The sequence below is a fragment of the Molothrus ater genome, chromosome 14 (genome assembly GCF_012460135.2).
Source record: "Molothrus ater isolate BHLD 08-10-18 breed brown headed cowbird chromosome 14, BPBGC_Mater_1.1, whole genome shotgun sequence".
NCBI lineage: Eukaryota > Metazoa > Chordata > Aves > Passeriformes > Icteridae > Molothrus > Molothrus ater.
Window position 1 is genome coordinate 3,755,163 of NC_050491.2, and position 23,730 is coordinate 3,778,892.

General features: G+C 50.7%; 1 protein-coding gene across 1 annotated transcript in view; it reads left to right on the forward strand.

Annotated features, from left to right (window-relative positions):
* Positions 1-22,729: 22,729 nt before the first annotated feature.
* Positions 22,730-23,730, forward strand: part of LOC118698577 (gamma-aminobutyric acid receptor subunit gamma-4) — a 41,627-nt gene continuing 40,626 nt past the window's right edge. The window contains exon 1 of the mRNA XM_036401971.2: positions 22,730-22,833. Within this exon, the coding sequence (XP_036257864.1) occupies positions 22,778-22,833 (56 nt within the window). The 5' untranslated portion in view covers positions 22,730-22,777. The remainder of the gene's footprint in view (positions 22,834-23,730) is intronic.

Here is a 23,730-nt window from a genome sequence, read left to right on the forward strand (position 1 = left end):
AGTCAGTCTGGACAGGGCTTGGAGCAACCTGGTGTGATGGAAGGGGCTCCTGATGGAGCTAGATGGTCTCTAAGGTGCTCTCCAGCCCAACCCCTCCTGTGATTCTGTGACTTTGTGAAACCCAGGTGGGAATGCAGAAAGCCCCAGCCCAGGTGCAGCTCACTGAGCCCCAGGGCTGCTGCAGGAGGCAGAGGCTCCAGGTGGGAATGTTTAGGTGGGGAATGCTCAAGCACAGGCGTGTCTGGAGAGGATTGTCCTGGGGGGGGGTCAGGACCCTGCTCCAGCCCCAGGGCTGCTCAAAGCCTTTCCTGGGTGAAGGAGAGAGATTCCCCCAGCAGGATGGAGCATGGGGAGGGAGCTCTGGGGGCTGTGAGCCCAGGGCAGAGCAGCAAATTGGGGCTGAGCTTCCTGGGCTCACCAGGAGCCTGTCCCTGGTGTACAGCAAGGGCCTGAAATAGAAACATTTTGGGAAAAGCAGGAAAGGAGGGGGCTTGAATGGCTCCAACCCTTCTCCATGTGATTTTTCTCAAACCTTCAGAGCAGTTGTTGCTTCTTGTGATGGCAGGAGCTATTCAGGGAATTTGAACTGAATTTTTGCACCATTTTGGGTGCCTGGAAATTGCATTTTTTTAAAGGAAATAAGTCATTTGCTGAAAACACACTGTCCTGCTATGCAAAGGAGAAAAGGCAGGTATCCCTGAAATTAACCCAATGCCTGTGCAAGTATTTGCTGGGCTCCCAGTCTGCAGGCACTAAACTGGGAGAGCCCAAAGCCTTATCTCAAGAGTGTCTGATTGCTGACAGCACTCAAGCAGCAGATGCTTCCTGTGATCCTGGGCTCTGTGTCACTCTCATGCATCTCTCAGATCCTCAGCAGAGCTCTCTCCCAGCCCCCAGGGCCCTGTGCTGCAGGGAGCTGCCTGGAGAAGCCCATCCTGGTGTTTAATTTTGGTCCCCTTCTGTTGGGGGGCCCTCACTGCTCCCTGGGGAGGGGAAGGAGGAGCTGAGCTCTTCTCCCTGGTGCCCAGTGGTGGGATGTGGTGGAGTGGCTCAAAGCTGTTCTAGGGGAGGTTCAGAGTGGACATTAGGAAGCATTTTTTCCTTTCCAGAGGGAGTGGTCAAACACCGGAGCAGCCTTCCCGGAGAGCTGGTGGATGCCCCAAGCCTGTCAGTGTTTGAGAGCTGTTTGGACAATGCCCTTGATAATTATTTTCACTTTTGGTCAGCCTTGAAGTGGTCATGGAGTTGGACTAAAGGGTCATTGTTGGTGCCTTTGGACTGGAAATCTCTGATTGTATTAACTCTTGGTGGGTTGTTCTATGACTTGGTCTTGACCTCATCAGTGACCTCAGAAAGGAGTTGTCGCAGACACATTTTATGAGAAATCCTTTTGCTAGGATTTTTCCTCCTGAGAGGCTGAGAGGCCTCAGGAACAAAATGTAAACATTGATTATCTGCTGCTGTGGAATGCAACAGGTGCATCTGGGATTGGCTCATGTGGTTGTTTCTAATTAATGGCCAATCACAGTCAGCTGGCTCAGACTCTCTGGTCAGTCACAAGATTTTATTATCATTCCTTTCTATTCTTTTCAAGCCTTCTGATGAAATCTGTTCTTCTATTCTTTAGTATAGTTTTAATATATCATTTTAATATAATATATATCATAAAATAATAAATCAAGCCTTCTGAAACATAGAGTCAAGATCCTCATCTCTTCCCTGGTCCTGGGACCCCTGTGAACACCATCACAAGGAGTTTATTGTTTTAATTATGGTATAAAACTCCCACTTTATTTAGCTTATTAGCTTTGGGGGCTCTGGTTTTCCCTTCCATTCGATGTCTCCTTGTGTGCTTTCATTAAAAGAGAAGTTAACCCTTGGTCTGTGTCCATCCAGTGCCTGCCTCACACAATAACACACTTGGATTTTATGCACCATTTTAAAGAATCACAGAATGGTTTGGGTTGGAAGGGACCTGAAAGAACACCTAATTTCAATCCCTGTGGGCAGGGACACCTTCCACTAGAGCAGTTGTTATCCCAGAATTAAACATCTCAGTCATGGGGGCTGAGGGAGCCAAGGGCTCTGCACAGAGACATCCCCAGCTGAGAGCAGCCCCAGGCACGGGGAGAGCTCAGCCCTCCCTGCCTCTGACAGGCTGCACACCCACACTGAGGCACTCCAGGGCTCCCTCAGCTCCTGGAAAGAGCTACAGGAGATCAGAGCTGGGTTTGGGTCATTCTCTCTTTGGTAGGAGCCTGCTGGAAGGGAATTGCCACAGGACAGAGTGAGGTGTCTGTGACTGGGGGCAGATGAGAGCTCCATGGGGCAGTGCCAGTGCCTGGAGGTGCTGTCCCTCTGCCCTGACCTGTTGGAATTCAGGACATTCCTCTGGCTGTCCTGGATTGCCCAAATCCCTGCCAGGGGGCTCAGAGACCCTGGCACAGAGCCCAAGACACTGTGACTTTGATCTTGACCCATGGAAAAAATTACCAACCTTATATGAGGATCTGCATGAAAGGCTAAGTAGAATAATAGTTATTTTGTCATGGGGTGAAAAATAGATTTTTGGGGTTTTTAGAATGGGGGTTCAGGAGGCAAGATGGAGGAATCTGGGCATGTCCAGTCTTCTCTTTTCTTTTTCTTTCTTTTTCTTTCTTTTTCTTTCTTTTTCTTTCTTTTCTTTCTTTTTTCCCCTTCTCCTTCATCTTCTGCTGTGATGCTGGCACTTTTGGATTGGTTTAGAGTAGAAGCTCACTGTCTGACACAGGTCATAGATATTGGGAAGTGATGGCAAATAATGTACACAGAGTTTTTAGTATAAAAAGACAAGACCACTGTGAGGGCAGTCAGTGTGCCTGTGTCTGACCTGCTGAACAGACTTCGGCAGGCCAGAGAAAGAATTTTATAGATAAGAAACCATAAACAACCTTGAGAACAAGAACAGAAGAGTTCCTGACTCCTTCTTCGAGTGCCAGGCTGGGAAAAGAGATTCTCTGACACATCTTGGGGTCACTGTCAGCAGCAGAGATCCCGAGACTGACCCACTCCCCAGCTCTGCTGCTGCTGTCACAGCTCTGATGAGGCTTTTCCCTCTCTTTGCCTCTTTTCCCCCTCTCTTTGCCCTTGCTCTGCTCAGCTGGGGCTCCCCAAGCTCAAGCTGAAGGATTTCCATTGTCCTGCTCCTGGCTGCTGCCTGCCAGTCATGCCCAGCTCCCGTGCAGGGGGTTCTGAAGATGGAGATAAACATTTCTTGAGAGCAGAGTTCACTTTATTAGTGATCAGCACAGCTTTTCAGGGACAAAACATGGATTTAGAGCTTAATCCCTGGCTCCTGCTGCGTTGCAAGCTCTCTCTAAAACCTTTATGGACACCAAGGCCATTTTGGAGTTTCAAAGTTAAACAGTCCCCTCTCTCCCCTGCATGTGAACACTGGAGGATTAGAGAATCAGAGCCCCAGTTGTGAATATATTCTGGTTCTCAGGTGTCTCCCTGCCTTGAACCTGCTTGTGCGGCATGGCTCCAAACCTACCCAGCTTATTTCCTGTGCTCAAGGCTGGAGCTGGTCAGGGAAAATCAAAACAATCTAAACCCTCCTGATGCATGAATATGCTGTAAACAAAAGGGACAGTGATTTTTTAGCATAAATAAATATTAATTTGGTGGGGTTTTTGGAAGCTTTTCATATATTTGCCATCTGTGATTCTGCTGATTAAAAAATCATCCCATCATCCCATCCAAGACAGCAAAGGTCTGGCTGGGGCTTGGCTGGCTCGCTCTGTGGCACAGAGATCACTCTGGAGGCAGATGAACCCTATGGTTAATTTGCCCCTGACATGCTGAAAATGGCTCATCAAAAGTATCAGAAAAAGAGCTAAAAAATTTGCCAGGGAGAATTCAAGCAGCACAGTGAGACCCCAGTGCAGGGTTCACCTCCCCTTTAGCAGTGAGGGTTCAGACCAGCAAAGCCCTTGCTTGGAATTGCAGTTTCCTGGCCTTGCCTGAAGTTCTGGAAATATCCTCCAAACACACTAATTTGATGTTGGGGAGAGAGAGAGAGACGGGAAAACACAAAAGATGACCAGCAAAGTAAATGTGCAAGGAAAGAAAAATCAGTGGACAGACAAAAGGCTTTGCTCTGCCAGCAGTCAAACCATTCAGGCAGCCACAATAGCTGCTCCCTCCTCATCCTGTGCACCCAGCCCTGTGCATTGGTGGTTATTATCTCTCCTGGACCAGACTGGTGTTGACAAACAAAATGTAGCTTTGATTTTCCATGTGTGCAGGGCAGGGGGAGCTGTCAGCTGCCCCTTGGTGCCCGCTCCTCTCCCTGTTCTTGCCCTGCTTTATTCCCGTGGAACAAAGAGCTGAATGGTGGCAGGAGATAAATTAGGGGTTTGAAAAGCTATTAGGATAATTAGGCACTGAGGCACTGAACTGAGGGGTCGCTCCTTCAAGGGTTCTCGGTTTTGGGGAGCTTTTGGATATTAGGAAGAAATTCTTTTTCACCAAAAGAATAATAAAGTACTAGAATGTTCTTCCCAGGGAGGTGGTGGAATCACCATCTCTGGATGTGTTTAAAAAACACTGGACATGGCACTTGGTGCTATGGTCTGGTTGAGGTGTGTCTTGGTTTGGAAAGACAGAAGTCTGCTAAGGAAGGCAGGAGCCTCCCCTGAAATGGAAAATGTAAACCCTCCCCACCCCTATGAATTGCTGTAAATTTTAAATTAAGGGGCTCTCAGGCAAAAATATGGGGGCAGGAAATTACAGTTCTTTAATAGGGAAGGGAAAAATAAAAGGATAAAATAAACAATGCAGCACACTAGAACAACACTGTCAGAGTCAGAACCCAGCCTGACACCCTGTGGGTCAGGGTGTTGGCTGGCAGTGCCATTGGAATTGTGGCTCAGCCCTCCTGCAGTGCCAGGGGTGGCTCTGCTGGAGCAGGGATCCTGTAGAGAAGGGTGGATTCTGCCTCTGAAGATCCAGGGGAAGGAGAGGCAGCTGCTGTTCCTCTGGGGAATCCAGTGCAGAAGCTGTGCTGGTGTTCCAGAATCTCCAGATTATATCCAGGTAGGAATGCTTGGCTCCTCCCCCTGGGCTCACATCTCCCAATGGGATGCTGTAGCTCTTATCAGCCATGCAGTGACATTCAATAGCTGTTATCAGCAGGTGTCCCCTCCCCAGGGAGGAGTGACTGTGGTCACTCAGAGAGAGAGATAAGGCAAACTGCACACTTGACAAAAATAATCTGCCATACAGATGGTAATGGAAAACATCTTGCATTGCAATCTGGAAGAAGGTGTGAGGGCACAGGTTGGACTTGATGATCTTAGAGATCTCTTCCAACCTCATTATTCTGTGATTCTGTGATTCTGAGGCAGTAGGTCCTCAGGAGAGGGAGAAGAGAGCTGCAGAAAGGCAGCAGGGGTGGAGGCTGCTGCCATCAGCTGTCCTGTCACTGGCTGCCCTGATAAGGGAACCTGACTGTGGGATTTTTGGGGTTTCCTGTGGCAGGAAGGAAATGATGAATTTGACTCCATGTTCTTAGAAGGCTGATTTTACTATATTATATTAAAGAACGTTATACTAAACTATACTAAAGAATAGAGAAAGGTTACTTACAGAAGGCTTAACGAGATAATAATGAAAATCTTGTGACTCTTTCTTTAGAGTCTGACACAGCTGATGGGGATTGGTCATAAAGTAAAAACAATTCACATGCTGGATAAACAATCTCCAACCACGTTCCAAAGCAGCAAAACACAGGAGAAGCAATGAGATAATATTGTTTTCCTTTCCCTCTGATGCTTCTCAGCTTCCCAGGAGAAGAATCCTGGGCAAAGAAATTTTTCCAAAAAATATGACAATAACACCTGACAGCAAAGGCTTTTTTGGCTCCACTTCTCCATCCTGAGCTGCTGTGGGAAGCAAACAAATGAGAAAACAAGGGAGGGCAGGAGTGAGAGCCTGGAAAGCAAATAAATGAGAAGACAAGTGTAAATCATGAGAGCTGACTGAAACATGGAGGGTTCTGGAAAGGGAACAAGTGTCCAGGCACCTGCCCCTTTCCTCACATCTCCCCTGGAAGATGGGAAAAGAGGCACAGCAAGAACCTGGCTTCACCTGCTGTGGCCTCTTGTAAAATGTGCTGTTACTGTGCAGACCTCCTGCCTTATTTTCATGGGAAGGAGATTTCTGAGGAGGACAATGGCTGATGAGAGCAGTGCAGAGTTCCTTGGTGCTGAGGGCACATGCTGGAGATGAGGATTATTCCTTCCATTACACGGCTGGGGAGCTGAGCACTGAGAAATCCCCCGCAGGCTCCAATCAAGACAGTTCAGAGCTGCAAACAGCCCCAGACCAGGATATTCCTCAATGGAAAATGCTGCTTCTCATGATGGGATGAGAGGCTGAAAATCTCTAGGGCACCTGGATGGCAAGAAATAGCAGCGTGGAGGGAGAGAACAGCAAAACCCACAGAGTCAAGTCACTGTCATTAATTTAATGTTTATTAGATGTGCTGGGAGGCTGAGTGGTCCAGAGGTTTCCCTTCTGTGCTACTGTTCCCAGAGCACTCTGTTTATTCTTTAGGCCAGCTTTGGAGAAAAGCTTTTACCTCCCCAAAACCAGATTTGGTGTCAATGTAAAATGAGATCATTACTTTCTTGCTGGCAGAGTGGTGTGAAACAATGGTGACTCAAAAAACAGTAATCTCTATAAAACCAAGGCCTGCTCTCACTTGGCAGGTGTTATTTATTTTTCCTAGCAGAGGGAACAAGAAATTGTAGCTGGAATCTCCAGTTGGCTTTCCAAGATACTACTGTGACATTTTAATGATCTGATTCCCCTCAAAGGTGGCATTTTCACTTGTTCCCCTGACCTATCACTGTACATTTGTTGTGAAACAAACTGTCTGCTTCCAGCCCTGACATCTCAGGCTCCGAGGAAAATAAAATAACTATTTGAGAGTCCAGTGCAGTGAATGCACTGTTCCCCCTGTAAATCCTTATGAGGCCATGGGCTCTTTGGGACAGGCCAGTGCCACTCACCTTGGCTGTGACTGGGGTGCACCTGTGGGATGCTCCTGGCCCATGAACACTCTGTTCCACTCATTAACACGTGGCTGAAGTTGTTGTTCATGCTGTGAGACCCCTTTCCCCTCTGACTGCCTTGTTTGGAGGAGTCACAGCAGGCAGAAATGTTGTTTGTGACAGGCAAGGCTTGGATGAGGTGACCTGCAGAGGATGTGGCTTCCAGGGTGCCCTGCCCCACAGCCAGGCTCTCCTTTCCACTCTCTGGAGGAAAACTGGTTCATGCTGGTGTAAAATGTGTGCAATGAAGAACACAACTACAGCAAAATAGTTTATGTAAAGCACTGATGTGGGAGAAGTTTCATAAGAGGTTTCATACCTCAAAAAGGCCTTTTGTCAAAAATAGAAGCATTTTCTGTAAGGGGAAAAAAAAAATCAAGTTTCTTGCACAGTCTTCCTGTCACGCTAGCTGCCATGGAGACCTCCTTTTCTCCCAGAGTGCAAGATCCTATTCCAGCCCTTTTGTGAGCAGGACAGAGAGCACAGGCAGCCCTGTGGGGAGCGACTGGGCTGGGGACAGCGGCTGCCACCCACTGGGGGCTGAGCTCTTGGCCTGAGATGTCCCAGGGGGGGAAGAGCAGAGTGAGTCCTGTCTGGTGGGACACAGCCAGGGACGGGTGAGCTGCCAGTGTCACCTGGGAGGGAGCAGAGAGGAGAAACTCGCTGGGAAATTGTCTGGGCAAACCTCCACTGTCAGAACCCAGGACATCCCTCTGGCTGCCCTGGATTGCCCAAACCCCTGCCAGGGGCTCAGAGACCCTGGAACAGAGCCCAAGAGACACCTGTGCCTTTGATCATGACCCATGGAGCAAGTTACCAACCTTAGATGAAGATCTGCAAGCCACAAAAGTTTAAGTAGAATAATAATTAATTTGTCACAGGGTGAGAAATAGATTTTTTGGGGTTTTTAGAGTGGGAGTTCAGGAGGCAAGATGGAGGAATCTGGGCATGTCCAGTCGTTGTTGTTCTTCTTCTCCTTCTTCTTCTTCTTCTCCTTCTTCTTCTTCTCCTTCTTCTTCTTCTTCTCCTTCTTCTTCTTCTCCTTCTTCTTCTTCTTCTTCTTCTTCTTCTTCTTCTTCTTCTCGGCCTCCATCTTCTGCTGTGATGCTGGCACTTTTGGATTGGTTTAAGGTAGAAGCTCACTGTCTAACACAGGTGATAGGTATTGGGAAGTGATGGTAAATAATGTACACAGAGTTTTTAGTATAAAAGATAACACCAGAGTGCCTCTGTCTGTCCTGCTGAACAGACCTTGGCAGGCCAGAGAAAGAATTTTATAGATAAGAAACAATAAACAACCTTGAAACTGAGAAATGAAGAGTTCTGACTCCTTCTTCAGCTGCCAGGCTGTGAAAAGAGACTCTCTGACACATCTTGGGGTCCTGTGAGCAGCAGAGATCCTGAGACTCCACCTGTGCCAGAGACTGGGCCAGAGCAGAGCTCACAGTGCTGCTGCTGCTTTTCCTGCAGGTGAAGCTGGCACCCAGCACCAAGAGCAGGCTCCCTTCCCCTGGGGAGGGAACAGGGACACAGCAACCCCAGAGAGGAACAAACCAGAGCTCCTGCTCCAGAGGGGCAGAGCAGGGACAGGGACAGGAATCCAGGCAGGGAAACCAGGCCATGGGAGTCAATGCAAATGACTTTGATCACGGAGCTCCGAGCCCATTTGCTCTGTAGGAAGCAGGGCTGTCATCAGGGGTAGGCAGTGACAGGGGTGGGATCTCACAGCTTGTGACATCAAATCAAGAATGTGGCAGATGCTTTTTTTTTTTTTTTTTTCCCTTCCCTAGCTTCAGAGGGCCCTTAGAATCACTTTAGGGACCCAAAGGGGGCTGATTTCAAGCTCCATGCCCCTGCTTTTCTGTCAAGCTAAGTGGCAGCACTCTGGGTACTGAGAGGAATAGTGGATTTGTCTTTACAAAACCAGCACTGGGAGACAAAAGAAATAATGGGAAGGATTCCACTGATTGATGAATGGAAAAAGATCTTTGCTTTTACAAATAAACTGTAGGTTTGCTGATAAATGAAATTAGGCATTGAAAGGTGAAAGAAACGATGGGGAAGAAAAACCCCTAAATTCCATATCAATTAAAAATGAAAAGGGAGGGTTGTACATTAGAGGGGAATCTTTGGTATCAGGTGTTTTGGGAAGTCTGAACCTCTCAAGTACCTCAGCTAATGGGGAAAGAGAGAGGGAAATTGGGATAAAAAGGAGGCTGCATCCTCCAAAAATTTGAGAAATCCCAAGGGAATGTCCCATGGCCTCTCCCGATATTTGAATAAAGTCAAAGGACTCCCTTGTCTCCTTTTTGGACATAAAGCTCTGGTGTTTGTGGATTAATTTTCCTGACAGTAGTGTTGGTGTTGCCTCTGCAGGGCGATGGGATGGACTCCAGATGGGACTGGGGATGGAGCACCTGGTTTGGGGCAGGCTGGGAGCACAGGAAACCCCAAGAATGCCCTTGGAGGTGCTTGGGGGAGCAGCAGAGCCCCTCCAGGAGCCAAGGCAGCAGCATGGGCAGGGAGAGTGGCACCTGCACAGGGCTCTGTGCCCGCCCTGGGGAGCGCTCCAGAGAGGAAAAGCTCCAGTTCTGTCACTCATCATTTCTAGGCATTTTAAAAAAGAAATCCCTCGGGGCAGAGGCTCTGTTTTCATTCAGAGCTGCACATGATGGGATGTGTGCCTTTGCTCTGGTTTCTGAGTGCCACTGTTGTTGTAGGTTAATTATCATTAGTAATTAATCATCACCACTCACAGAAAGGATTTTCTCTGCAGGTCAGGAGTCACACAGAGCATTAACAGCTTTTTTTCCCCCTGCAAACACAGCTCCAGCTTGATTCAGGGATTCTTCTGCCCTTGGCAGCTGCCTTGCATCCTCACAGCCCCTTGGAAGGTGGTTGAAAGGAGCCTGGGTTGTTGCCCTACCTGGTAACTTTTTCTTTTTTAACGAAATTTAGATATGAGCAGCTAAATTCTCTTCATGAGAAGTGTTGAACAGACTCTCCTAGACCAAGTCTTGTCGACTTTCTCCTTTTAATAAGTTTCTGATGCAGTGAAACAGCTGAAAGAAAACAAAAAACAAAAACCCTGATGATGCATCCAGTGGCAACACATCAGTTTTCAAAGGCATAGCTGAAAACAAACCAAGTAACTGTAGCTACAGCTTTTGCCATAATTGAAAAGTAAAACCAAGAGAAGGAAGAATATCAGGATGTGTCTGCTAGGGAAGGAGAGACCCCAGGAGAGACCCTCATTGCCCCACAGCCACGGGCACAGCCATGAGCTGCCAGCCCTGCTGGCACAGGGATGCCAGCAGCGCTGCCGCTCCACACTGGCCTCTGCACAGCACTCGCGGCTTGATTTATTCTTTCCCTCACAGATCCAGCCACCAAGATCCTAAAACAGGTCAGGCATATGGGATCATGGCATGAGCAAACTCGGCTGGCTCGAGCCCAAATTTATAAGGAACTCAGTTGCTTTTTTATCTTTTTTCTTTTCCCCACCTCTTCCAACTCCAACCAAACCCCAAACATAAATTATGGCAACCAGGCACTTATGGGATCATGGCACGAGCCAACTTGGCTGGTTCAAGCTCAAGTTTATAAGGAACTCAGTTGCCTTTTTATCTTTTCTTTTACCCCCCCCACCACCTCTTCCAATTCCAACCAAATCCCAAACATAAATGATGGCAACCAGGCTCTTATGGGACCTAGCATGAGCAAACTCAGCTGGCTCAACCCAAATTTATAAGGAACTCAGTTGCCTTTTTATATTTCCCCCTCCCTTCCAACTCCAACCAAATCCCAAACATAAATGATGACAACCAGGCACTTATGGGATCATGGCATGAGCAAACTTCACTGGCTCAACCCAAATTTTTAAGGAACTCCGTTGCTTTTTTATCTTTTTTTTTTTATCCCCCTCTTCCAACTCCAACCAAATCCCAAACATAAATGATGGCAAACACCAGGCTCTTATGGGACCATAGCATGAGCAAACTTGTCTGGTTTGAGCTCAAGTTTATAAGGAACTCAGTTGCTTTTTTATCTTTTCTTTTACCCCCCCACCACCTCTTCCAATTCCAACCAAATCCCAAACATAAATGATGGCAACCAGGCTGTTATGGGACCTAGCATGAGCAAACTTGTCTGGTTTGAGCTCAAATTTATAAGGAACTCAGTTGCCTTTTAATATTTTGGTTTTTTACCCCCCCTCTTCCAACTCCAACCAAATCTCAAACATAAATGATGGCAACCAGGCTCTTCCTGGTGCCTGCAGCTGCTCAGCAAAATTGACTTTTCCATCAGTGCTGCTGCTGGGAGCACAAACCTGGCAGCTGAGTACCGGCCCCAGTTGGAGCCCTGCTTCTCCCATTCAACAAAAGTTCAGCCAGCTCGGAGCATTTCAGACTCAGCGAATTATTTTCTGACAAACCCGTGGGTTTATTGGGAAATTTCCGCCTGCCTCTAATTGGGACAGCTGTTAAGGCGGCGGTTTTTCACAAGAACTCAGAGTGGCTTTCAGATGAGCACAGCTCCTAAAACGGCTGCTGCTTTGATAGCTGCTCGTTGCCTTTCTTGTCTGATTATTGGGCTTAGTATCTCCCTGCAAGCTCAAAAAAAAAAAAAAAAAAAGAAAAGAAAAATCCACTTTGCTGGTCTCATCTTTCTCTTCTCTTCACCCAATATTATCTCCTGCTCCTCCTCCTACTTCAAGGAGACTCTGTCAGTTTGAATTTGACCCTAAATCTGAGCTTTGCAAAAATTAACGTGTAAGAGCATTTCAGATTAAGAGAATTTCTCTTTCTCTCTCTCTCTATTTTTTAGCCCCCCCAGGGTTCACAAACGCTGTTGAGAAGTCAGAGTAAACATTTGCCTTGTTGCTTTAACATGGGAGATCCTGCCAAGAAAATTAACAAAGAGAGAAAACTCATCTCCTTCTGATGGGGGTACGGAGACGCTGGCTTTCGGTAATGACTTTGTTTTTAATTTAATTGTTTTTCTTTCCTAATCCCACATACATTTTTGCCATTTAGCAAGGAAGTTGAATAAAGCATATGAAAGTTCATAAACAGCTAATTCAGTCCCAGAGTCTATGAGCTGGAAATTTTATGTCCTTAGGGAGCCTTGAGGGTTTGAAGAAAGCCCTTGATAAAACGAGATTGAATCTTGCTCTGCTCTGCTGGGAATTCCCACGAAAGCCACCTTGCTCCCCACATGGCAATGGGAAGACCTGGAGCCCCAGAAGCCCCAGGGATGTCCTGCAATGCACATTGCAGGTAGGAAAATTGCTTTGGAGCAAAGAGAGGAATGGATGAAATTTGGTTCATATAGAATCTTTTTTTTTTTTTTTTTAATATTCCAGTGAAAGAGGAAAAATGAAAAAAATTCATCTTGTCATTTCAGTATGTTGTTCAAACCAAAACAGTGGTTCTTTTTCTATTCTTTTATTTAAAGAAAGTCAGGTTTTAAATGAACAATAGTGTGCTGGAGTGGAAAAACTTGAAACATTTAATTTAGAACATGGATCAATGAAACATTTTGGCATTCTTAAGCAAAAGATTTTATTTCAAAACAGGTAGGGAAAAAGTGCTTTGATTGCAGCTGGTTTTGCTTGGACTGTGGTTTCATTTGTTTTTCTTCTCATTTAAACTAATTGCCAAATTCTGCCTATATTTGCCAATTAATTTGATACCCCGGGGCTCTGTTGTGCACCAGATTTGTGGTTCACTTGAAATGAAAAATCTTTGCTCACAAATCATGTGTACACAGGGAGCTAATGAAGGTCCCCTGACTTCTGGCTCCTGATGTGCAAGGGTTTTTTTTGGCTGTGCCTCCTGCCAATCCCCATGGGCAGCTCTGCTGCTGTTCACAACTTGGGTGTGAAAAATGTGCGTATTTTATGATTGGCTTTTTGCAAATATTCAAGTGAATATTATATGTGTTGTGTTAGATAGTTATGCTGTAGTAATTCTCTTAAGTAGTGTGTTAAATATAGTTTTATGTTATAAAAAATGTTAAAATAGAAACTATGCTGTGTAGGATACTTTTTTTAAAGAAAGGACTCGCACTGAGATAGCAGCCACAGGACACCCGAATCTTTCAGAGAAAGAGAATTTATTGCTGCCTTATCAGAAGAAATGAACTTCTTCCTGCCTTGAAGGCGCTGTCAGGATTCAGAGGAAGAAGTTGACACTGCCCAGACAGAATCCTGTGTTTGAATGGAATTTCTGCATCATGTATGAGGTGTATGAATATGCAACAGGCTGTTGCTTTTAAGGGTTAATCCTCTGTTAACGTGGGTCCTTTTTCGGGCTCTGTGCTGCCCAGAAAAAGGACCCGGCCTCTCTGTAACTCTTTGTTTCTATTGTTTCATATTGTCCTAATTCAGTTTGTCCAAATTATTACTCTAATTGTATTACTATTTTTTATAACCATTTTATTGCTATTAAACTTTTAAAATTTTAAAAACAAGTGATTGGCGCTTTTCACACTGGGGAAGCACACAGTGCCAGCGCCATCCCTCTGTTTTTTCTCAGCAGAAAAGGTGCCCAGGACCTCTGGAATTCACACCTCCAGCTGCCAACCACAGCCCCACCCTGGGGTGGCAGAGGAAGGGATTTAAATCGAGAGGAGACAAGTTTCTATTTCGAGCTGGGGGCTGCTCCTCCATCGGATGATGCCGGGTTTAAGTAGGTCAGGCGGGAGACCCGAGATATCCGAGTCCCCTTCAAAGGCATCCGGCCGGCACTTATTATTCCAGGCATTTCCCTTTCACTCTGCCTCCCCTTCACAGCCCTTTGTGGCTGCTCTGGCTCTCCCTGTCCTTCCCAACACTCCCTCCTTTCATTGCCTTCCCCACTCCTCCTCCCTGCTGGCTCTGGGACAGCCCTGGGGACAGTGGTGGCCTCAGCTGTGTCACCGAGCCTGGGGTGCTCAGGGCCGCTGTTCTGGGGTGCAGCTGCACGGGAGCCAGAGGGGAGGCTGCTGCTGTGGGGGGACCCTCACAGCACCACACCCCCACCCAGCTGGGTGTCCAACCTGAGCACACACAGGGTTAGGTAAAAGCCAGCAATGGTAGCAATAAAAACCACCCAAAATGCCAAAGAATTCCTCCAACCTCGCTGTTTATCCCTATTTTAGGGAGACAATTTCTGCCCTGATCAGCCTGAGAGCACCTGCCTGCTCTGCCCAGCAGCCCTGGCACCCAGGCACCCATTCCAGCCAGTTTGCCCTGTAATCAATCCTAATAATAAAGATTCTGGGCCAAAGAATTCCTCCAACCTCCCTGTTTAACCCTATTCTAGGGAAATTCCCTACAATTACCTAGGGAAAGTCCTACAATTTATTCTAGGGAAATCTCCACAACTCCCTGCCTTGATCAGCCTGAGAGCGCCTGCCTGCTCTGCCCAGCAGCCCTGGCACCCAGGTGCCCATTCCAGCCAGTTTGCTCTGTAATCAGTCCTAATAATGAAGATTCTGGGCACATCCAGGGCTCTTCCTGCACGTTCCTGGGCTGCCACACAAACAAATGCACACGAGGAGAGCGTGGGGTGGTGCCCCAGGGCTCTGGGAGGCAGCAGCCTGTCACCTCCATTAGCCACAGAGGCTGAAATCCCCTCCTTCAGCACGGGCAGGTCTGACAGGGGCGAGGAGGGGATGGCAGAGGAGCAGCCCCTGAGGCTGCTCCTCCAGCAAACCCTTCAGAATGCATTAGGTTGTGTTTGCCCAGCTGACTGGGGTTATCTCAGTGCTCATAATTACAGATTTGGCAGGGTGGTGGCGAGGACTTGGCACCTGGGAGAAGAGGGGTTTGGCTGATGATGGGCAGTGCCCTGTGTCACCCATGCCAGCCTCCCAGGCTGAACTGGGGCTAGGGATGGAGCAGACCCTCCTGTGGGTCACCCTAACACATTCTCCAGCCCAAACCACCACCAAGACATCCCCACTTGCATTTTTTTGAGCCATATTCTTTGCTCCCTCCCAGTCTATTACGTTTTTCAACTCTCAGGGGATTTTTTTTTTTTTTTTAACTCAAGGCCTCCTTCAAGCTGATCACAAGGGAATGCTGAGTGCTTGTTTTTTAATATTCTGACAGGTGCTATTTTGCTATTTGCTTGTGATGATTCAGGACATTTGCATGTCTTTGTCCTTAATTAAAAAACACTTCACCCTTGCTGCAGGGGCATGGAAGATTTTTTCTTGATCTATTCATTTTGGGGGACTTTTAATCAACATATCCACTCTGTAGATGCTGGTGCCTTTCTGAGAGGGGGGTGAAGCAGTGAGGAGAGCTGCGTGGGTGTAATTATGGCTTACTCTTTTTTTTTTTTTTTTAGGGGGGAGTGGAGAGAGAAGGGTGAATTTTACTGCAGTTGAAAGGCATTTTCTAACATCCTCCTGGAAGACAGGAGTCCCCTGTCCACCAAGCACATGGGCAATGACAAAGGCAAAATTTGCTGCAAAGGCTGGAGCTGGCAGAGCTGCCTGGGGAGTCAGAGCAGGCTCTGGCCAGGAGCCTGCAGACAGACTGGCCCCCAGCCTGCAGCACCTTCTTGAGACCCCACCCTGCTTGCACAGCCAGGTCTGGCTCAGCTCTCACCCATCCCTGCAGGGCAAACCCCCAAGGCTGGGCATGTTCCTCTGCAGCGTGTGGGACAGAGAGCTCTGTGCCCCGTTTTCTGCACTGGGGTGCATTTGGAGCAAGCCATGGATGGTCCTTGCTCTCCTCCAAACACAAGCATTTTTTGCAAGGTGAAAAGGCAGCACCTTTCACAGTAAGGCCCTTTTAAATGGCAGCACGTGTTGCCTTGGGCTGTCAGGGAGGCTAAAAGTGAGTTTGGAGGAGGGGATTCAGCAGCAGCAGCAGCAGCTCAGCCCGCAGTGACAAATGCAGAGTCTGAAAGCAGCTCCCATGTAGGAACCTCCCAGGCCTTAGGGGAGGATATGAAGAGAGGAGAGACCCCTCCATGGACGTCCCTTGTTTGGGGATGAGAGGTGCTGGCCTGGGGCCCAGGGATGCTGCAGGCAGTGGGATGCAGAGGGAGGAGGCAGGAACAAGGGGCTGCTGTGCCCGGGCTCCTTGCCCTGATGGAGGGACCCTGGCAGAGGCCATCAGCCCAGGTAACTCCTTTCATCCCCCCAGGACAGGCAGGTGATTGGACCCCCCTTGCAGGTGGGGCAGTGCAAAGGGGCTGCAGACCCACCTGGAGCCCCTCCTGTGCTCTGTCTGGCCCTCACCCCCATGGGCACATGGGAGCCAGGCTCTACCTTGGGCACCTGAGCCTGCCAGGCCAAAGACACCCCAGGGAAGGAGTCAAACCCTGAGATCCCATAACTGTTCTCTGATATTCCAGCCTTTACATTTCTGCCTCCTCCTAGAAAATACCAGACTGAAAAACAACTCCAGCAAGGCTCAGTGTTTATATCTGCTCTGCTTTTCCAGGCTGGGGAGCACAGGCTCGTGGGAACCTTTGAAGATTATTTCTCTTCAGTTTTCTGAAGAGCCTTCAGCCTCCTCTTGAATCTTTTTATTTTGCCTCCTTTCAAGGCATCGGCCCGATTTCTCTGAGACTTAACAGCAATGAACAAGATTAAGATTGGAGCTTAGAGAGCATTAGGAGACGATCTCTCCTTCCCTGACGTGCTGGCAATTGGCAGATCCTGGTGCCAGCACCCCCCTCCTGGAGAGGCTCTGTGTGCAGGCATTTCTGCTCTGCTGGCTCTGGGAGCACTGGGGCTGCAGGCAGTGCACGGTGTCAGCTCCTCTGCACTTCAGCTGCCAGTAGAGGGGCTGGGGTGGAGCTGGGAGCCAGAGGGGAGAGGGAGGGTGGGTGCTGGACACTGCAGCACTGCCTGCTGGTGGATGGGGTGTGGGTTTCCATGCTTTTGGTTGGGAAGGATAATTGAGGAGCAGGGTGAGGCTGGCTGTGCCCAGCAGGCACACAGCACAGCCCCGTGCAGCACAGGGCTGATCTGGGTCAGTGTTTCACAGGGGATCCTGGAGCTGAGGAACACAGCAGAGCTGGCATTTCCCCATGAACTCCTGTGAGCACGGGCTGAGGAGCACCAGGGATGCAGTGTGGGGGGAGAGGGTGCAAATGGCAGTGCCAGCAATGCACAGAGAGCAGCTGGATGGGCTCTGGGCTGGGGAGCAGCTCTGCCATGCAGGCAGGGTGGGAGTGGGACAGCACCCTGATGGCAGCACCTTGGGGGGCTCTCAGGGCTGCTCTGGGCTCAGCTGGTGCCAGCTGGGCCAAGAGGGCACGGAAGGACAGGCAGTCCCACTGATTCCCCCATCTGGGAGTGGAGAACAGCAGCACAGCACAGGCTCCCCTCTCCCTGCACGGATGATGCTCTGGGGCAGGGGTGCACAGCATCTGCCCAGCTGCTCCAGGGAAGGAGCAGCCCCTGCCCCTGCCCTGAGCTGGCTGTGCTGGGAGCCCACATGCAGGATGGGCAAAGTGCCTCTGGGCACCCTGGCTGGTCCCCTCCCTGCTGAGCTCTTGCTGATGAAGCCCTGTTGGGGTGGGACTCAAGGCCACAGTGCCATGGTCCCAAGCACTGCCTCCCTAAAAAAACAACAAAAAACAGCCACTCCAAAATGTGTCCCTTGAGTTCTGGCATTTGGGGGAGAAGGGAGTGTCCCCCTCTTTTGCACAGGAGACAGTGAAGCTTCATGCAGGAGAAATCAAAGAGGCCTGGAAAATGTCTAAGAACGCCCCAGAAGGGAAGAAATGGGCTTGCTGCAGGCACCATCACAGAGCTTCAGAGTCAGTCCCAGCTCAGAGCAGCTCCTGGGACCCCAGCTCAGGCAGCACCTGCCACAGGAGGGGAGGAAAGCTCCTTTCCCTGGTTTCTCTGCTTGTCAACACTCCTGCCTTATCCCCAGGCTGACAAAATGTCAAACTGCCAGCAGCCCACAGAGCTGGGCAAGGAGAGCACGGGATCAGCTGCGGGAGAGGCTGTAATTGAACATCCACACCTGGACACAGATGAGCAATTCCCATTATTCACTGGTGTATAAACATTCCTGAGCCACTAGAGAGAGAAGGCATTGAAATCCCCACACCCCTGGGCAGAAATGCCTACAGGTATTAACAGCAAAGCCAGCTGTGCCTCCCTCTCTCCTTCTCCTAAACCCTTGGGTCAGAGGGGCTGCTGTGGCCTCAGCTGTGCCCTCGGGGCTGCAGCAGGGGCAGGGCCAGCCAGAGTCACTGCTGGCCACGGGGTTTTGATGGCCAGCACCACCTTCCATGTGTTGGCTCTGCTCTGAATCCCCTCTGGAGAGCCCCAAGTTCTTCCCAGCTGCTGAGCAACCCTGGAATCACTGTGCCAAAGGCAGCTTGCATCCCAAAGACAGTTTTTGTTGGATCCATGACTTTTCTGGCTGCTTTTCCCCTTCCCTGCACCATTGTGGCATCAAGGATGGAGATCCACCCCTTGTGGGGTCCCAAGGAGCAGTGGATCTCCATCCAGAAGCAGCCACGTTTCTACAATGAAGGGAAGCAGCTGTCTGTTCCTGCAGCTGCATGTCCCCAGAGTTTGTGTCAGCAGTTGCACAGTTTTTAAAATAAGGGTGGGAGTTACTCTGGGGTCTAAACTACCAGCTCATGCTCCTGTGCTGGACGTTTCACATCAGATGTACAGATGCAAATTCCACTTGAAAAAGTATTGAAATACCTGGTGCTCAGTTTGCTGAGATTTTCCCCTTTTTTTCTGTCAAATGCTGACAGTTCTTTTCCCCTTCCCAACCTTTCCCATGTACATTTTTTTTCTCTTTTTGCATTTCCATCCCTAGGAGAACTGTAACGAGCCCTGGGATGGGGAGGGTTTCAGAAAAGGAGATCTATAAAAGCACAGGAAATGGCACCTTCCCCATCCCCAGGGTGACAGCAAGAGCTCTTCTGACACACAGGATCAGATCACCTAGCATTTGGTGATCTCTTTCCACTAAAAAACTAATTTTTGAAGAGGGACTGCCTGCAATGGAAGGAAAGTAGAGACTCCTTCAGGCCTGACACAGCAGCAGAGGATGAAGGTAAAGTTCTCACTCCCATCCACGCTCTCAGCACCCCCGGGACAGCCTGCACCAGCTCCTGCCACGGCCTGGGCTGTCCTCCCACACCCTTCACTCTCCTTGGAAAATATGCACGTCACATTTGCTCAGGCTCCAAACACATTTTTTAAATCTGTCAGCACTGCAAGTTCACTCCAGCACCTAAAAACCGAACTGTGCCCTGTCTGCTTCATCTATCATTGCTGTCCACAAAGGTGGGGAGGCAGAGCCCAGCTGAAGCTGTTATTGATGTCATGTGAGCCCAGATACAGCATCTGCTGCTGTGCCTGGCAAGCCTGAAAAAGACAAAACCAGGGTTATGTTGAACAAATGCCCTGGTAGGGTAAACAAATGTTTCTACTGCACAGGACATGCCGCAAGTCAGAGAGCAGGGCCAAGCCTTATGCAAGGGTGCTCATCCTCCAGGGTTTGCAGAGGGATCCTCAGCTCTCCTTCCCAGGGCTCACCCAGCTCTGTCAGGGTGCTCATCCCCCAGGATTCACAGAGGGATCCTCAGCTCTCCTTCCCCAGGCTCACCCAGCTCTGTCAGGGTGCTCACCCAGCTCTGTCAGGGTGCTCATCCTCATGGGTGCTGCTGTGAGGGTGACCAGCCCTGGGCCCTGGCCATGGGGAGAGGGCTTGGCCTGGCCCTGAGCTGCCCCCAGGGATGCTCTGGCTCGGGGACAGCTCAAGGACCAGTTCAGTGCCAGGAGGACAGAGGACATCAAGGACAGTGGCTCTGGCTGTGCTCTGTCCTCAGCCAGATGACGTGGAGAGTGAGGGAGGAGGGGAAGGCGAGTTCACCTCCATGCAGCCCTTCAGAGCACTCTGCTGCATGCCCTGGCACTGCTGCATGCCAGTGCCCTGGCAGCTCCTCGTCCTGGAGTGCCCAGCTCTGCCAGCAGTGCCCTCACACCTGACCTGTTCCTGCAGAGCCCCTGGGATCTGGCTCTGCCTGGGGTCCTCCAGTCCTGCTGCAGGTGCTCCTCCACCCTTGAGAGAGACAGAGCTGTCTGAGGGAGATTGTGCAGGTGCCAAGAGCCTGAGCTTTCTCACAAATGAGCTCCTGAACACCTTGGGATCATACTTTCCCCCACTTGTATCAGCTTTCCTTCTGATGTAGCCCAGAAGAAGAGCACTCTCCTGAGGCAAGCAGTGACCAGCCCTTTGGGAAAGAGGTGGCAGAGCTTTGCCTCCTGCCTTCCCCTGCTGCTCCAAACACACCCCCAGTGCAGGAGCAGGCAGCACACACCCCAAAAAGGGGCTCTGAGAGAGCACTGAGGGCTTTGGGAAGGGCTGCAGATGTGCCCAGGCTCATCCCTCCAAGAGCACTGCCATCCTTGCACGGGTTGGGATCCTTGGGCCAGGGCTGGAATCGTCTCCTTGTCTCCCACAGCTAAATCCTGCAGTGAGGGCTGCACAGCCAAACCCTCATTTGCTCTGGCAGCTTGGCCCCCCAGGCTCTGGGCTCATGAGGACTCTGCAAATAATAGGTTTTATTAGTTTGCCAGTTAAACTGAAATACCAGAAGGGATAAAAAACATCTTGAATAAAACATTGCATCTCCTGTTTAAGTTTCGAATCCCATGACAGTAGACCTCAAAACAAATGTCTCTTCAAAGTGGAAAATAGGGCCTGCTCCCTCCCAAAACATAAGAGCAGGACATTTTGTCCTTCCCAGCATTTGGACTGAGGGTGGTTTTCCTGGTCAGAACCAATCATGGTGAATTTGAAATGGATTTCTTCCTAGCCAAGCCTGTGCTGCTGATAAATAAGGTGTTTGCTGGAAAAGCAGTGCCCTTGCTCTCCAACACCATCAACAGGCTTCATTCTGTCCTTGATTCCAGGGAAAGACTCAGCACCAGTTACAAAATGAAACCCCTGGAAATGAAGAAGACCAGAAAGGAGAATTGCTTGGAAGCTCCTGGTGCACAAAAATTGCCTGGAAGGTGTCCCCAGAACAGCATCAGGAGGGGATGCTGTGATTGCCTGGTGTTTCCCAGCCCATCTCCACTGCTCTGAGCACAGCCCTCCCCAGATCTCTCAGTTCTCAGGCAGCAGAACGGGGCAGTCTGAAGAAATCAGTCCTGTGAATTTCCCCACATACCACTTCACATCCTGCGTCTTGAGGGGGAGCTGAGAGCACATATATGAACCCCTGGATTTTCTGTGCTCTGCTCATGGCCAGAATCCTTGACAGCTACATCTTCCCTGCAGCTCCTCTTGCACCTTGCCCAACTTCAGCTTTATCTGGATCCCTGAAGAACTTCTGGAACAATCCAGTGCTTAAGCTTTGAAGCTTAAAGAGCTCTTTCCACCTTTGCTGCTGCTTTGATATTCATTATTTACTCTTTTGACATGTGCTTCCTGTAAACTCTGCCATCCAGAGCTGGCTTCTTTGCATGAAGTAAAGGCAACATCATCTGTAGCTGCTTCATTCCAGGGAAATGCCATCTCGGAGCCCTGATGCCTGCAGCTGCCTCTTGTGGCTTTGGGGCTTAAGGTGATCCTTGCAGCAATCAGTAAGGGAGAGAGCCTGGAAAAACCACCCAGGTGTGCTGCTGTTACTGCTGCTTGTGCTCCTGTGGTGTCCCCATCACCACCCAGCCTGGTCCTGGGTGTGCCTGGGGAATGGGCAAACCAGGCAGCAGCACCAGAACGCTGCAGGTGGAGAGCAGAGCAGGGATTTGCCCTGGAGTGAGAGGAGAGAGTCAGCTCTCAGTAAAAAGGATGGTCCTGCTCTGGTCCAGAGGAGCTGGATTTGCCACCAGAATTACCAGAGCTCCAGGAGAGGCAGGGCCAGCTCTGGACCAGTTCCTGCACCTCATCCTGCAACCAAACACTAAAGGACAATTCTTGGTACCTCGTGTAGGTCTGACAAACTTTGCTCTGAGCAACTCTCGCCCACGGCTCCCCAGGAAGGAATCTGCTCCTCCTGTTTGCCACTCGGATGTCAGTAAAGGAATGCCCCAGTGCAGCTTGGCAAGCCCTGAAGGCAAAGAGCGACAGATCCCCAGGAAAGATCCCCAGCTGTCCCACAGCTCCTCCCCACACACCCTCCCGGCCGGTTTTGCGGGGCAGCAGCCCCAACAGGTGGGAAAGGACCCTCTCCGGGCTGCACCTCAGCCCAGCGGGGCCTGCCGCCTTGCGTAATTGAGCAATAATTACCCACTCTTTCTTTTTTTAGACAAACACCCTAACTGTTGTACATGGAAAAGGGAAAAAAAAAAAAAAAGGGCGAGTATTAAGAGAAATCAAACGCCTCGTTCCGCAGAGGGGGAGCGGGCGCTGCTCGCAGCAGCTGACGATGCTCGCTCGGCGGCAGATGCGCCTCCCGGTGCTGCTCAGCCCCCCCGGCGGCGGCGCTCAGCCCCGGGGCTGCGGGGGAGGCCGGCCCCGTTGCGGGGAGGCAGGAGCCGCCGCCAGCCCCTCCCCGCCGCCGCCCGGAGCAGGAGCGATGCCCAAGTTTGCGGAGCGCGGCCGGAGCGGGGGGGGCGGCGGCGGGGCCGGAGCGCGGCGCTGCGGGCAGCGGGGGGGCCCCGTCGCCGCCCCCGGCCCGGCCCCGCGCTGAGCCCCGCACGGCCCCGCGCCGCCCCCCGGGGCCGCCGCTCGCCTCGCAGAGATGCCCCGGACGGTGCTGCTGCTCTGCCTGGCCCTCGGGCCGGTCCTGCGCGCCAGGTGAGTGCCGCCCCCCACGCCCCCTCCCTGCCTCAGTTTACCCGTCCGGGCAATGCGAGGGGAGGGGGTTGCAGTGGCAGAGCCTCTCCCCAAGCTCGCCAGCCCGGCTCCAGCGGGGATTTGGCACCTCCGTGCCCCCGGCTGTCCCTTCCAGCGGGTCCCGTCGCGGCAGCACCGAGTGCCTGCATGTCCTCCGCACCCCGGGCTCCCGCTCCGCATGCCGGAATGGAGAGGGCATCCCGCTTTCCACCCTGCCATCGCTCCGCTGGCTGACCCTGCCGGGGGACCCTGCCGGGGACCCTGCCATCACCCCCTGGCTGACCCTGCCGGGGGACCTTGCCGGGGACCCTGCCATCACCCCCTGGCTGACCCTGCCGGGGGCCGAGCCCCTTCGGGGGTGCCCGGAGCAGGACCGGAGCGAGCTGCGCACCTCCGGGAGCTCCATCCACCACCGGGGCATTCCCACGTGAAGTCGGGCTGGCTGGGAAGGAGCTTGGGTCCCCCTCCTCGCACTCCATCCCGGGACCCCGAAGCCCCTGCAGGGTGTGCAGCTTGGCAGCGGAGGGCAGCGCGGGCTCCTGCCCTGCCCTGCTCTACAGGTTGGCCGCAGGTCGCGGCTCTGGGTGCCCGGTGCCAGCCCGGTGCCAGCCCGGTGGCCCCAAGGAGGCAAGCGGAGGCAGGGGCGGGCAGGTGGCAGTGCTCTCCCAGGGCCAGCCCTTCGTAGCGCTTTTCTGTAAACAGCGATGAAAGGGCCCACGCACAAGGGGGTTTCAAGTTTCTCTTTCCTTTTTTTTTTCTTTTTTTTTTTTTTTTTTTTTTTTTTTTTTTTTTTTTTTTTTACGATTCCTATCCCTGCTGATGAGTTTAATGGCTAGATGGGGAAAGAACATGTTGTCA